Source organism: Astatotilapia calliptera, chromosome 4, assembly GCF_900246225.1.
Source record: "Astatotilapia calliptera chromosome 4, fAstCal1.2, whole genome shotgun sequence".
Classification (NCBI taxonomy): Eukaryota; Metazoa; Chordata; class Actinopteri; order Cichliformes; family Cichlidae; genus Astatotilapia; species Astatotilapia calliptera.
Window position 1 is genome coordinate 22,474,557 of NC_039305.1, and position 14,712 is coordinate 22,489,268.

Sequence of the window (14,712 nt, forward strand, 5' to 3'; positions counted from 1 at the left end):
GTTGCTATCAAATTATGTTTATTACAATAAATTAACTTGCACACAAATAGTCTCAGATAAAGAAACCATTCATCCTATCAACCTAAATTTGACTCACATGAAAAACTAAGTCCACCCTTACCCTCTTAATTCTGTTAGAAACAGTAAGTAGCGGCAAGTTCTGCTAATCAAATGAACTTGATAAACTGATCATCAGTCAGTGTGGCCACCTCCATAAAAACAGAGGTTTTGTCAGTTTGCTGGGCTGTGTGTATGTTAACACAAATAGGAAAGACCTCAGCACTGATCTCAGAGGAGGAATTGTTGTTGTACATTAATCTGGGAGCATTATAAGGTCATTTCTAAACAATTTGAAGTCTGTCATGCTGCAGTAAGAAAGGTCATTCACGAGTTAAGAAGTGGGCCCACACAAATTCCACCACAATGATGTGAGAGACTGATAAAGACGCACAAAAGTCAAATAACATTTTACAAGCTTCAGTCAAACCACAGATGCAAAACTGTAGAAAAATACAGAATTGCGTTTAAATACACATGAGAAGATGCATCAATGAAAATATAATTTATTTCTTTGGGAGTTATACATTTATAATGAACTGAAATGACTGAAGCTATTAATCACATTTATCTATCCTTTGATCTTAACTGTGGACGATTTAATATGCAATTAATGTGATTTCTGTTAGACGTGTGTTTGTGGTGGCACCAACAGTCCAAAGTTAGATATGAGAAGTGCTATTTTACAGCTGTTCTTCATCATGGTATGCATAGATATACTCTCACTGGCCACTTCATTGGGTACATCTTTTTAGGTGCTCATTAACTTCAACTATCTAATCAGCCAATCACTTGGCAGCAAATCAGTGCTTTTGGGAATGCACTGATTTGTTGATTTTGAATTACATCAAAATGGGATAGAAAGGTGACTTAAGTGACTCAATGTGGCATCATTGTTGGTGCCAAACATGCTGGCCTGAATATTTCAGAAACTGCTGATCTGCTGGGATTCTTCCACAGACACTGGTCTATGTGAGGGACTGAGGAGTAAGGCACAAGGACAAAAGTAATGTTTGTTTTAACTGAATATAAAATTGTACATTAAAAATCCAGAAAAGCAGCTACTAAACATGGCCAATGTGAGGTAAGTAAAAAAAAAACAACCCACAACCCCTCCTATTATTAATGACTACATTTACAAGAAATAAAATTCTTTGCAAAGTTTTCCAATGCAATGTCTCCTGCTTTCAGTCCACTGTAAGATTCCTACGGTGGAAGGGGGTTAGCTGAACTGCTGCTCACTGGATATTTTCCCCTTTTCAGATCATTCTCTGTAAACTACATATGTTTGTGTGGGAATATCACAGCAAATCCTCAGAATAGACATTTAAATCACCTTTCTTCTCCGTGCTGATTGTTACTTTGAACCTGATCTAGAGATGGAGATGAGCTGTCATGTGATTGGCTGATTAGATTTTTTTTAGTTAATGAGCATGCTAATAAGTGTGCCTAATAATGTGTCCGGTGAGCTGATCTCCATTTTTCCTCACAGTCGTCTTCATGTCTGTGCCCGTAGCACAAGGTGGCAGTAAAGAATGTAGCACGCAGGATAAAAAGCAAACGAAGAAGAAGCGATGCGCTGATTGGTGGGAAGTTTGGCGGACTTTACCCTCCGCTGTGAAGCAGATATTACTGTTGGCGCTCAGGGGCTCGAACTTCAGCTCAGTGTACGGCTGACAGCGCGGGAGTCTCCACAGACGGTGAGCTGGTTAAAGTTTCACACACAGAGGACGGTAATGTTAATGCGAGCAGGGAGAAAATATGTGGAGAAGTAAATGTGTTTTGCACTTTAACCTTCGTTAAAGCAGATTAGCTCTGCAGGTAGAAGTTTTCACGTTTTGTGTTTTTTAAACTTGATGATGTGTTCAGGGGTCCTCTCAGTTCAGGTTTAGCCAGCGTGTGCACTGAACAGCTGTTGCTGTCTTTCTGGGTCAGTCAGGAGATGTAATGAGAAGCATGCGCTGCACAGATGCATGACTGTCATGAGGAGAGACAGTCTGATAAAGATCTGGCAGCTGTGGATTTCATGGAGCAGTGAGCTTGTTATCTGGGTTACAAAATAACCAGTGATGCGGCTTATTGTGTAGTTCAGTGACCTTTTTGGGCAGTGCTATGGTTCAAAGTTTAGCCTTATCACTATAATACTGTAGCAGGGGTGGTGTGCTGCTGCATATTCACTCTTTGTCTGAGGCTTTGTGCTGCAATAATGGAGCATCTGTAGGGCCAGTTTGTCAGCAGCGCTGTCTGCATGCTGTGTCATCACACACAGATGTTCATTTCTTTCAAATTGATATTGTTTTTGTTTTTATGTCTGTGTAAAAGTGTCATCTTTTAGATTTCCACTTTGTGAGACCAAGAAAAAAACAGCAATCATGTCTTTATCTAACGCCCATCATATAAGCAAAGAAGAATGGGAATCGCACAACAAGATGCTGCTGGAGCCGCTGGCAGTCAACGACTCAGAGGTTTGTGTTTAGTGGAGGTAAAACATCAAATTACCTAATAAACGTGTACCTAATAATGGGCCTTTGAGAGTTCCCACCTAACAGGTGTGTGTGTGTGTGTGTGTGTGTGTGTGTGTGTGTGTGTGTGTGTGTGTGTGTGTGTGTGTGTGTGTGTGTGTGTGTGTGTGTGTGTGTGTTCAGGTGTTCTCCATTATTAAAAAAGAGAAGCACAGGCAGACGTACGGTTTGGAGCTGATAGCATCTGAGAACTTTGCCAGCAGAGCTGTTCTTGAAGCGCTGGGTTCCTGTATGAACAACAAATACTCCGAGGGCTATCCTGGCCAGAGGTACAATCTAGTTAAAATCCCAACTGGCTCAATCTCATTAGTGTGGCATTAACATTATGAACATTATTTGTAATGGTGAGCATGATTCATGTGTACAGGTACTACGGTGGTACGGAGCATATCGATGAGCTAGAAAGACTTTGTCAGAAGAGAGCACTGGAGGCCTACAGTCTGGACTCGGAGAAATGGGGTGTCAACGTTCAGCCATACTCGGGTATCAAATATGGATGCATTTAAATCTGAGTCTGACTACACCCGTTGGCATGCAACATCTGCCGTGCTCCTGTCACTTACTGTCATACCGTTTGTGCTTCTCTGTAAGGGTCACCTGCAAACTTCGCCGTCTACACGGCTGTTGTGGAGCCCCACGGCAGGATCATGGGGCTGGATCTTCCAGATGGAGGTCACCTGACACACGGCTTCATGACTGAGAAGAAAAAAATCTCGGCAACCTCAATCTTCTTTGAGTCCATGCCATACAAGGTATGTATGTGCACGTATGGTCGGGAACCAAAAGGCTCTGTCGGAGTTGGGAACAAATTTCTCAAAGATGCGATGTGCTCTGGTATTTCCTCACGACAGCTGGGACAAATCACAGAATCAAGGCGGTTATTTGAGTTACTGTTCCCTTCCTATCAGGTCAAAGCAGTTTGGCCATTCTTCTCTGACAGTGACAGAGCTTTTTCATCAGAGAACTGCCACTCACTCAGCAGTTTCTGAAACACTCAGACCAACAATCATACCACATTAAAAGTCACTTAAAACATCTTTTTGTCCCCATTCTAATGCTCAATATGAACTTCAGCATGTCGCGCTGATCATGTCTACATACTTAAATTCATTCAATTAAAGTCATAAAATCGGCTGACTAGATATTGCTGTTTAAGGTGGTGTATAAGGTCAAAGATAAGATTTTTGGAAACAAAAGTGAGCACTAGAAATCACCTCGTGGTGGGAGCACACCATCTGTAACACCAGTGAGTACTTCAGACTCAATGAACTAATAACGTCAGATTCATTAAAATTGACCAGTATCTGCTGTGGCTGTCTATGTTTGTAAATGTGGGCAAAATCAAAACAACTGATTTCACTTTGGTTCAAGTTTTATCCAAAGTCCAACTATGTGGTGTTGTCCTCATCTTGTGTATAGCAGGTGTTATATTTTGGTTTCAAATTCAAATTTTATTTGTCACACACAACCATACACAGTATGACATGGGGGTGAAATGCTTGTAGCTGTACAATGCCCGACCATTAAATGACAGAAGAAAGTTTTACAATATTTACAATTTACAGTTTCCTACAGAATTTACAAATTAACTTAGGAATTTACAGTAAAGAATGTGCAAATAGCAGAAGAGATTATAAAGATTATAAGGATTATAAATTATAGGATTATAGGAAATGTGTGGTGGTGCGTGTGGTGACGTGTGTGAGAGTCCAGTCTTATAGTGACGTGTTGGTAGAGTCCAGTCCTACACCTGGTTCAGGCCCCGAATAGCCTGGGGGAAGAAGCTCCTCCTCATTCTCTCTGTTTTGGCCTTAAGGGAGCGGAAGCGCTTCCCAGACCTCAACAGTGAGAAGAGTCCATTGTTGCGATGGGAGAGGTCCATCATAATCTTCCTAGCTTTGGACTTGCACCGCTTGGTGTAGATGGACAGCAGGTCAGGGAGCTCTGATTGAATGATGCGTTCGGCCGAGCGCACCACTCTTTGCAGATCTCGTCTGTCCTGCTTGGTGCTGTTCCCAAACCAGGTGCAGATGTTTGCCGTCAGGACGCTCTCGATGGTGCAGGAGTAGAAGTTCTTGAGCACCTTCAGTGGCAGATGGAAATCTCTAAGTCTTCTGAGGAAGAAGAGACGCTGACGGGCTTTCTTAACCAGGGTGTTGATGTGACAGGACCATGACAGGTCCTGAGTGATGTGGACACCCAGGTATCGGAAACTGTCCACTCTCTCCACTGGCGTGCCACTGATGATGAGGGGTTTGTAATTCCTCGCCTGCTTTGTAGTGAAGTCCACGATCAGCTCCTTAGTCTTGCTGATGTTTAGGAGGAGGTTATTCTCCTGGTTATGATGTGGTCTGCTGCTTCTCTGTCCAGGTCCATCCAGAGACTGGCTACATCGACTACGACAGGCTGCAGGAAAATGCACGACTCTTCCACCCTAAACTCATCATCGCAGGTAGTTCATCCCTCCTATGTTTTTATCTTTTTACTTTTATGCATCAGTGAGCAGTGACTGGGAACTTTAAATCTGAGGGTATTTGTCGGGGGAAGAAAAGAAAATCTCTACACTTTGTCTTTTTTTTGTCTTTCTCAGGAACAAGCTGCTATTCTCGCAACCTTGACTATGCCCGCTTGAAGCAGATTGCTAATGAGAACGGTGCCTATCTGATGGGAGACATGGCTCACATAAGTGGATTAGTGGCTGCCGGAGTGGTGCCCTCACCCTTTGAGCATTGTGACATTGTTACCACGACGACGCACAAAACACTGCGTGGCTGCCGTGCTGGGCTTATTTTTTACAGAAAAGGTATAAAACGGACCTGAAGCTTTTTCTCCCTTTGTCTTGTTGTAAATCTGCTCTTCCCCACACTGATATCTGTGAATTCACTATTTTTATTTGACCTTCTCCTCTTTCTCGTCTTCACTCCATCTCTTCAGGAGTGCAGAATGTGGATGCCAAAGGAAAAGAGACTCTGTACAACTTGGAGTCGTTGATTAACCAGGCCGTGTTTCCCGGACTGCAGGGAGGACCGCACAACCACGCCATCGCAGGTCATCATTTTCTTCCACTTTCGCTTTTTACTAATTTTCATGTCTCTCACTGGGCTCATGTTTTGTTTGTTTCTTTTCCTACAAATGGCAGGTGTTGCTGTAGCTCTGAAGCAAGCCATGACACCAGAGTTCAAGGCCTATCAATTGCAGGTTCTCGCTAACTGCAGGGCTCTATCCAGCGCTCTTATTGACCATGGCTACAAGATTGTCACCGGTAAGTACTGCAGAGCACCATAATAGACAAGTGGAAGAGAAAATTGCCATGACAGCCAGCTGAAAATACACTGAGTGGGAGAAGAGCAATCAACATGGATGCAAAAAGTATAACTAAGCCCCTTTACTTTTTATTTTTTCATTCTTCAGAGTAAAAGAGGCTTGAAGTTTCCAATCCCGCAATAACTTGACCATCCATCCCTGCTCAATCTTATTTGATTGATGTCCTATGTGAACATGAGACATGGTGCATGCGATGCTTTATAAAGCCTCCCTTATATATAGTTCAAAAGAGAGGGTTGTTTATAAATTTCAGAAGGCCAGCATGTTCATGTGTGTTTGCGTGGCAGTAAAGATCCTGTGAATGTTTCGGAGGATGCCGAGGACGGGGAACACCATGGATGCCCAAGAACGAGTGTTCGAAAACAAATCAAATGAAGGCGTCAGAATGATTGCAGCAATGTGTCCATCAACAAAGAGACTTAGGGAAATCTTTGCACAACATGAAGGACATTTAGGCAAAGTTTATCCCACGGTTGGGATAAACTCGTGAAACAAATTGAAGCAAATCCGGAGTATTTATATCTGGAGAAGGTTGGACATCACCTGGGTTGCCAAGGATGAAAGAATTCAAGTTCAAGGCTGTGTTAACGGTTTTCTTTGACATTAAGAGCATAATTATGGATTAGAGGACGGGGTTCTAGAGGAATTAACAAAAGGGATTGAACCAAAACTCTATTATAAATGGGTTCTTGAACATTTTTATCTAAGGGTGAAGAAAAAGAGGCTACAACTGTTGGAAAATGGTTCCCTCTTTCATCAGGACCCACACTGCTCTCTCTGAAAGGTTCTTTGGTCCACACCACACTCTGTATTTGCCTGATCTTGCACCATGTGACTTTCTTTTCCCTAAAATTGGATCTGCTCTCAAAAGAACTGATTTTGAGTCTTTTTCAGAAGAAGAAAACGATAGCTTTTGAAATGCCTAATGAAAGATCTGCTGCACTGCTTTGATTGGAAGACGAGAGTGCAGCAGCGTGTAGGTGCAAAGGGGGAAAATATCAATTCATTAAAATTGAATTACAGCATCAGCCTTATATGGTCATTGACTTAACTGATGATCCTGAGCCTGAGTGAGCCTGAATGATTGATCATCTCTCTGTGATGGAGTAGCCTGCCCAGTGTGTAGCGCTCCACTATCTCAGTGGGGTTAAAAAGGTGGATGGATGATTTGTAGCTTCATGCTCATCTAATGTTCCTTTTTGTAATCTCTTAATGTGCAGGTGGCTCTGACAACCATCTGATCCTGCTGGACCTGCGCAGCAAGGGAACCGATGGAGGACGAGCAGAGAAGGTCCTGGAAGCATGTGCCATTGCTTGTAATAAAAACACCTGTCCAGGTAGTTAGTGAGTGTGTGTGTGTGTGTGTGTGTAAGGCAAAGTAGTTTTCCATACACGAGTATGGCAAGTAAGGAACATTTCATATTTAAGATGGGATAAGAACTTTATTTATCCTGAGGGAAATTCTTTTGTCATAAACATGCTCAGAAGCAGAGGAATAAGGCAAGTTTATTTATATAGCACAATTCAACAACAAGGTGATTCAAAGTGCTTTACACAGAAATTAAAAAACAAAAACAATAAAGCATGATTTAAAATTGATTAAAAAAAACAGTAGATAAACTCAGAACAGTAGATAAAATCAGTAGTTAAAATGTAAGTTAAGTGAAATTTAAAGATGTACAATAAGATTTTTTTTTTTTTTTAAGTAGATAGATCCCATTTTTGCTTGATTGGTGTCTCTGCAAAGTCCCATTCTTAGTTTTTCTCGTACATCTTTGTAGGAGATAAAAGTGCTTTGCGACCTAGCGGCCTGAGGTTCGGCTCGCCGGCTCTTACCTCCAGAGGCTTGGTGGAGAATGACTTCAGGAAAGTGGCTGAGTTCATCCACAGAGGTAATTTATTTCTTTAAAGGAGGAATTGGTGTAAAAAGATTTCTCACAAACAAAATGTAAATAACCCATGCTTTCCATTCTTCCGCAGGCATTGAACTGACTGTGGAGGTGCAGAAAAGTCTGGATCCCAAAGCCACTCTGAAGGCGTTTGTTCAGGCATTATCCCAGGTAGAGAAGTTCCAGCAGCGGGTAGCGGAGATCAGGGTTGAGGTGGAGGCTTTCGCCGGACAATTCCCAATGCCAGGTCTACCCGAGCTGTAGAGCGCAGTTCAGACTCTAAATGCAGCTGAACGGATGATTCAAGAAGATTAGTAGGAAGGCATATGATGCTGGGTTTTTGTTTTTCCTTTATTTTGACTGTCGACTCACAGTTCGCATGGATAGACACGATTTCTGTTCAAACAGATTTAATAACCATCGAATTATTCTGTGTTGTTACTGAGCCTTTCCCATTTTTACGTGTTTTCCATTTAGCTTCATGGTCGGGTGTTACAATCATATTTAAGCTTTGAGCTCATCAGAAATCTCACTTTCATCTTTATTAAGGTTACACTTCAGAGGTTTTGTAGCAAACGACCACATTTTCAGTATATAGTATCGTAAGTACAACTTTGAAAATAAAATAATTACATTCTGAATAAACTAAGAATGAACGAAACCTCAGCTGTTATGTTTTGTTTTGCTTTATTTTTTCCCCCAGTCTAAGTACATCAGTGCTCTGGACTCTGATTAAGTAAAGTAGATATTGGAAGCTTACAGTGGTTTAATAATCTTGATTTAGCAGCAATAGAAAAACAGCTGATGCTGGCTGGAATGTCATTACAAGAGCACTGGACAAATGAAAATTCTGGTAGAATAAAAGTTAAGGGGTCATTAAAATTCAAATCACCTTGATGAGAACGAGTCCACAGAGAGTCGAATATCCAGAGCCTGTGTTCCTGTGAAACCTGGACGTTGGTTTCAAAGGGTGAAAATAAGTTTTCTCCAGTAGATTTTTCTTCCTAGTACAATTCTCAGTGAAGAGATATCCTGGACTTGGATTTTCACTCAAACTGGATACTGCTGTATGAATCTGTATATGCTATAACATAGTCTCTTTCAGGAAAAACGGTCAGTAATCCTGAAAGATCAGGTGATACAGGACATTAGAAAACACTGAAACAGCATAGCATGCTGCTGGCATCCAATTAAAAAAAGAATATCTAATTTTCTACCTTTCATATGTTGCTTTTGTACCAATTTTAAATTAAACAAACAACCTTATTTACATTTTACGTGGTGTCCCAATTTTATTGGAAACAAGAATCTGATATGTTTCTACTGAAAACTACAAATGTTGGTACAATCACTGGTTTGGGGGTTTTAAATTTTTCTTAATCTATACATTTGATTATTTTAGATTAGAATCTTGTTTGTAGTCGCACTTTTCTCCTCTCCTCCTTCCCCTTATCTTCCCTGCTTAGCCTCTTGTGTCCTTGTCTTGTCTCGTGTGTATTACTTTCCCTGGAACACTCTCTCACAGTCTGTTCTCTAAAATCTAAAAGAGAATTATGGATTTGATCAACTGGTCTCTGAATGCTATTGACACCCTTTTCTCAAGGAGAAGTCTGGGCTCGGGTGAGCCCAAGTGCCCTGGAGGGACTGATAGACTGTTTACTTAGCCTGGTAGGGCGAAGGAAACTGTCTCAGCTGAACTATGGACACGGACACACATACACTTACACTGATAAGCACTCACACATCCCCCCTCCTCTTCCAATGCCTTCGATGCTTGTTGCCTCCTGGGAACACGAGGCGGGTCTGGACCCGCACTGGAGAGACGGCGAGGGGCAGGATGGCTGCTGTGTTGCCTGGGATTACTCCTTTCCCCTACCCAACCCTGTTGCTCGTCACGTGCTCTATAATGTTGTACTGTGGACATTTATGTGCTTTCTGTCCTGAGGAGTTTTTTTTGTTTCCTGTTCTCATGCTGTCCTCCTATAGCCCAGTATGAGTAGAGGTCTCTTTTTTTCCTCTTGTACTTTCCCATTGTAGTGTATATTTCATTGTTTTTTCTGTAATGCAACCGTTCTCTGACTTGTATCCCTATGTGATGTCTGTGTTGTGTGTGTAAAGTCGGGGGGCAGGTTGCCCTGCATTCCACTGCAGGGCAACCTGCCACTGCATGTGGCGAATAAAAGTTGAACTTGAACTCCATCAACAGACAAGCTCGGTTTGAGAAGTGTTGATTAGTGTTTGGGTTCAAATGAGCCAAAATCAGGTTTTGCTCAACATGATGTGTATATGTGTGTATATACGTATGTATGGATAGATAGAAACATATATGTATATATAAAAAATAAAATTACACATAACATATAATGTAATTGCAATGAGGTATTTCTGTAGTCTATTGATACTAGATAGTGGAAAAGGGGTGGGATTAAATAAGCTTATGCTTCTTCCTGCTCCTTTTTGAACATGAACGTTAATTGGAGTTGTGGTTGCTCGTTTTCCTTTTGTTTTGCTTTGTTCATTTGTCTCTTTTAATTCTATTTTGTTGTACTTTTTCAACATGTTCAAAATAAAGATTCAATCAATCAATCATTGAAGATCAAAATAACACATCCCAGTACCCTCAGCTTTCCCACTGAGAAGCTCTATAATAATCATAATAAATGCACGAAAGCAACAGCGATGGATTTTATAAAGAAAAAAAAACACTTCAGTGAAGCTGAATAAAACCTTGTCGGGCCTCTGAACCACACAGACTGATATAAAATATGTTTTGTACCAATGGTGTCAGACATAAAGGGGCACCAGAATCCAAATGTAATCAGTTTTACATCTTTTCCTTCCAGCTCCCCCCTGGCTATTCATGCTACACTACAGTAATTTCTGATTTCAATGCTCTTACATTCAGATTACAAATGATCTACTAAGATAAGATAAGATAACCTTTATTAGTCCCACACGTGGGAAATTTGTTTTGTCACTATACTATACTATAGAAATTTCTGTTTTGGCTCCACGGTTTTTTCCTGTAATTTTTCTCATTTCTTACAGTTTAAGCCCAAAGAGAAATGCTGACAGATTTTACTAAAGCAGCATTTCTTCATCATGTGGAAAAACTGAAACTTACTGTTGAGTTGTGGATTTAACGAAGCGCTCTGCGATCGTTTAGTCTTGTCTGATTTTGTCAGGTCGGAGGTCAGCCTGCGCGCCTCCCATCATCCACACAGAACAAGGAGTAGTTCGGGGACATACAAACATTTACGGGCCGGTCGTGTCCATGGCTTGTCTTTAAAACCGACATTAGACCTACAAACTACGGCATCTGTTGTATTCTCGGTATCGGAGTTTGGAGTTTGGTGCTAACTTATCAGTTAGCTTGGCTAGCCGCCTTAGCAGGCTGAGAGGGAACTTGGTAGCTAGTAGCTAGACTTCGAGCTAGCTTAACCGAAACGGACATTTATCTGATCGGAGGAGTGAATAGACTGCAGGGGACATGCAGGATTTACTGGCCAACGTGGACCACATCAAGTTTGACCTGGAGATTGCCGTGGAGCAGCAGCTGGGAGCCCAGCCGCTGCCTTTCCCCGGCATGGATAGTAAGTGCTGGGATGCTAGCTGGTACTAAGCCCGCTGCGGGTTAACCTTAAGCGGAATTAACGGTAAAAGTGACGAGGGGAGAGTTGACCGCCACTGACTACTTATGTTCATTGACCCTGTGATCGTGTGTGTCTCTGCAGAGTCCGGGTCTGCTGTGTGTGAGTTCTTCATGAGAGCTGCGTGTCAGAAAGGTAAAATCACAACATGGTCTCAACTCTGTGGTGATGTCACTGCAGCGTGAACGGCCCCAACAATGAACTCTTTAACTTCCGTAAAGTTAAAGTTTAGACACTTCACGCCACTCAAACGCACAGATCGGTGCTGGTTGACCTTTTTTTAAGCAAGCTCGACCTCTCATGTCTAAATACAGCCTTAGATATACTGTTTACGCACTGCTACAGTAGCCTGCACCTCACTGATTTCCAAGAATAGCCCATTTTCATAATGTTGTGAATTATATTACTCCTCTAATAGCTTCAAGGGAAATGACCTTTCCCCCCATCTTTATTAAGCACTTTTGTAACCATTTCAATCCCTGCCATTAGGCCAGTCTCTGCTGATCTCAAAATGTCCAAATTTAAAGTACTAAATTGTGTTTTAAGTGATCAGCATGACACTGAGAGCCATGTGTGTCTTAATGAGGAGAAGGTCACAAAGCGCACTGTGTCTCACAGGTGGGATGTGTCCGTTCCGTCACATCAGTGGAGAGAAGACAGTGGTGTGTAAGCACTGGCTCAGAGGTCTGTGTAAGAAGGGAGACCAGTGCGAGTTTCTCCACGAATACGACATGACCAAGATGCCTGAATGCTACTTCTACTCAAAGTTCGGTGAGTTGACATCATGAGTGCATTTATTTGGTTAAACTTTGCACAGATCTTGTCAGATGAATGCCGTACTGATTAATGTTTTGTTCTGCGACCCTCACAGGTGAATGCAGCAACAAGGAGTGTCCTTTCCTACACATAGATCCAGAGTCCAAGATCAAAGACTGTCCCTGGTATGACCGAGGCTTCTGCAAACACGGTAAGGTCAAATTCTGGTACTAATACCACAAACCCACTGCTTATAGACGTAGCCTGTCTGTTCTGTGGTTTAAATGGAGAAAAACATAATACGTCTTATTATTTGTCCTCATCTGTGTCTCCGTCTTCTTACCTCAGGTCCTGACTGCCGACACCGACATACCAGAAGGGTGATCTGTGTGAACTACTTGGTGGGCTTCTGTCCAGAAGGAAAGTCCTGTAAATTTATGCAGTAAGTAGTCCTTTTACATTTACTTCCTACACAACAGGTATGATTCCTGATAGGACCGCTGCTCCACATTAAGTTGGTTAAATCTGCCAAGCAATTGTGCAGGAATTTCATTTCATTACATTACACTCCAGTATAAATGGTCTTTGTTTGATTTTATAATGATGGATAGCTGGATTAAAAGTTTTTTGAGACTTCACCCTGCAGTAACGTAAATTATACGTTGATGTTCCTCCACAGCCCCCGATTTGAGCTGCCTATGGGCGCTTCTGAACAGCCTCCTCTCCCACAGCAAAACCAGAACCAGGCAAAGGTAAGAATGCACACAAACACTCGAATGATGCATCCCGATGCCGGCGTGGATCCATCTCACAGGATGAATCCGCATGACTCTCGGTGCTTCTATTTAACTGTTCGTTCCTGTTGCTGAGGTGCACAGTGAAAACAGTCTCTCTGCTTGCCTCCTGCCGCAGCCCGTGCCTACCATTGGTCGCTCGTCGCTCTCCTTAATCCAGCTCACCAACTCCATCCCAGCCCAGCGGCAGCAGAACAACACGACTACTGTGTCTCAGCAGAACAATCTAAATGCCAACAGAGGGCCTCGTCCGCTGGACCAAGTCACCTGCTACAAGGTGAGTCGGCTGTACATCTGTGTGATTAAAGCTATGCCAGTCTCTCGCTTTGGTCGTAATTGCAATCATTAATCAAACTGTGGTTGGTTATATTGCCAAAGCATGCACCGGCCATACATTTAGATCATTAAAACCAGACTTTTCTCAAGTTTAGATGCACTTGTAAGGTTTTACCTATAATACTGGTTTCCTCTGCGTGGTTGCAGTGAGCCTTGAATAAGATGGATCACTGGTGCTCTTGTGAATTTATCCAGCTTCTTAAAGGGGAACAATTTTCTGAATTTCTTGGCTCTCCACAGTGTAGTACTTTACACATTTGCCTAAAAGCAAAAGGCAGTGACAAATCTCTTTGGGATGAAAAATGTGCACAAGAGTCTGGCTCCTCAGTTCAAACACAATCTGGAATCATCAGTTTTAAGTTTGCTTCCCACTTTTTTCTGATTGGCTGTCTCTTGCAAATTGTATGCTGAACATGTATGAATGTGGGTGGAGCAGCTGTTCCAACAGCCTGGGGTTTTGGGTTATAGGATTTACTTGGACATTCACTGATATCATTATTTAAACCTTGTACACTTTTAACAGAGCCACCAATCTCACAGCACATATGACTGTAAATAATGAAGGGAAAACACCCTTAAAACAATCTCCTTTAAAATTAGAGGATTTTTTTTTTTCCCTCGCTACTGGGAACAACTGGAACATGCAGTAAATGTCGTTAATTGCTTCATTTCCGTCTTCCTCTTGTCTGCAGTGTGGCGAGAAGGGCCACTATGCCAACAAATGCACTAAAGGCCATCTCGCCTTCCTGAGTGGTCAGTAACCTTCAGCCGAACACCTCAGTGCTGTAGCGCACCACCCCTGATGTGAGCAGAAGAGAGAATGGGGAAGACTGCTCTACATGCTGGTGTTTCTTAAAGACTAACTGCTGCCCGACAGACACGGACAGTGGGAGGGGGGCCTGTGGACACATGAAAGTGACAAGAAAAAAGGTCATCCGGCCTGATTTGCTGGGTTTGTACAGTACAGGTGACTTTGAAGAGTCACTCCCAGGGTCCAGACTGCTGCAAACACCAATACAGGTGCTGTTGTTCCTCAGGTCATGTGACTGCAACTGCCACTGCTATGTTCCAAGTCTGACCGTGGAAAAAAAAAATAAAAATTGAACAAATGTGATAAACATCTTAGGAATGTAATTTAGCTTGTACTCAGTGCCCAAATCCACACTAGCTACAACGGTCTCATTCTGGACATTTCAGCCTCTGTTTAGCAGCCGTGTGTGGCAGGTACGGTAGTGCAGAGCAGCTGGAAGAGACGCTTTGTTGACAGTCTGAACATATTCTGTCTGTACAAATAAATGTTCTTGTTTCAGATTTTATTAATTTTTTTTACCCCTCACTTCTGATCTTCTCATAGCCACTTCTGAGATTTACACAGTACACTCAC

At 42.2% G+C, this 14,712-nt stretch overlaps 2 protein-coding genes across 2 annotated transcripts; both read left to right on the forward strand.

Moving 5' to 3' along the window:
• Positions 1 to 1,542: 1,542 nt before the first annotated feature.
• On the forward strand, positions 1,543 to 8,458 carry shmt1 (serine hydroxymethyltransferase 1 (soluble)). The gene is given in 13 exon segments (XM_026165501.1): positions 1,543 to 1,683; positions 1,685 to 1,757; positions 2,380 to 2,522; positions 2,703 to 2,848; positions 2,947 to 3,062; positions 3,171 to 3,331; positions 4,950 to 5,031; positions 5,170 to 5,382; positions 5,514 to 5,627; positions 5,719 to 5,841; positions 7,124 to 7,240; positions 7,685 to 7,795; positions 7,884 to 8,458. Coding segments are annotated over 13 exon segments (1,698 nt in total). The 5' UTR covers positions 1,543 to 1,557; the 3' UTR covers positions 8,057 to 8,458.
• A 2,495-nt stretch (positions 8,459 to 10,953) lies between these two features.
• cpsf4 (cleavage and polyadenylation specific factor 4) lies at positions 10,954 to 14,639 on the forward strand. Its single transcript, XM_026165505.1, has 8 exons — positions 10,954 to 11,385; positions 11,527 to 11,577; positions 12,061 to 12,213; positions 12,314 to 12,409; positions 12,547 to 12,640; positions 12,878 to 12,950; positions 13,111 to 13,269; positions 14,021 to 14,639. Exons 1-8 carry the CDS (start codon positions 11,283 to 11,285, stop codon positions 14,087 to 14,089), a joined length of 798 nt encoding a protein of 265 aa, XP_026021290.1. The 5' UTR covers positions 10,954 to 11,282; the 3' UTR covers positions 14,090 to 14,639.
• The last annotated feature ends 73 nt before the right edge of the window (positions 14,640 to 14,712 follow it).

Bases quoted from the DNA above. Each gene is read 5' to 3' on its own strand.
- cpsf4 (XM_026165505.1), top strand. From the start codon at position 11,283: ATGCAGGATTTACTGGCCAACGTGGACCACATCAAGTTTGACCTGGAG. The intron at 11,386-11,526 runs GTAAGTGCTGGG...GTGTCTCTGCAG, and splicing joins GCCTTTCCCCGGCATGGATA to AGTCCGGGTCTGCTGTGTGT. The intron at 13,270-14,020 runs GTGAGTCGGCTG...TCTTGTCTGCAG, and splicing joins ACCAAGTCACCTGCTACAAG to TGTGGCGAGAAGGGCCACTA.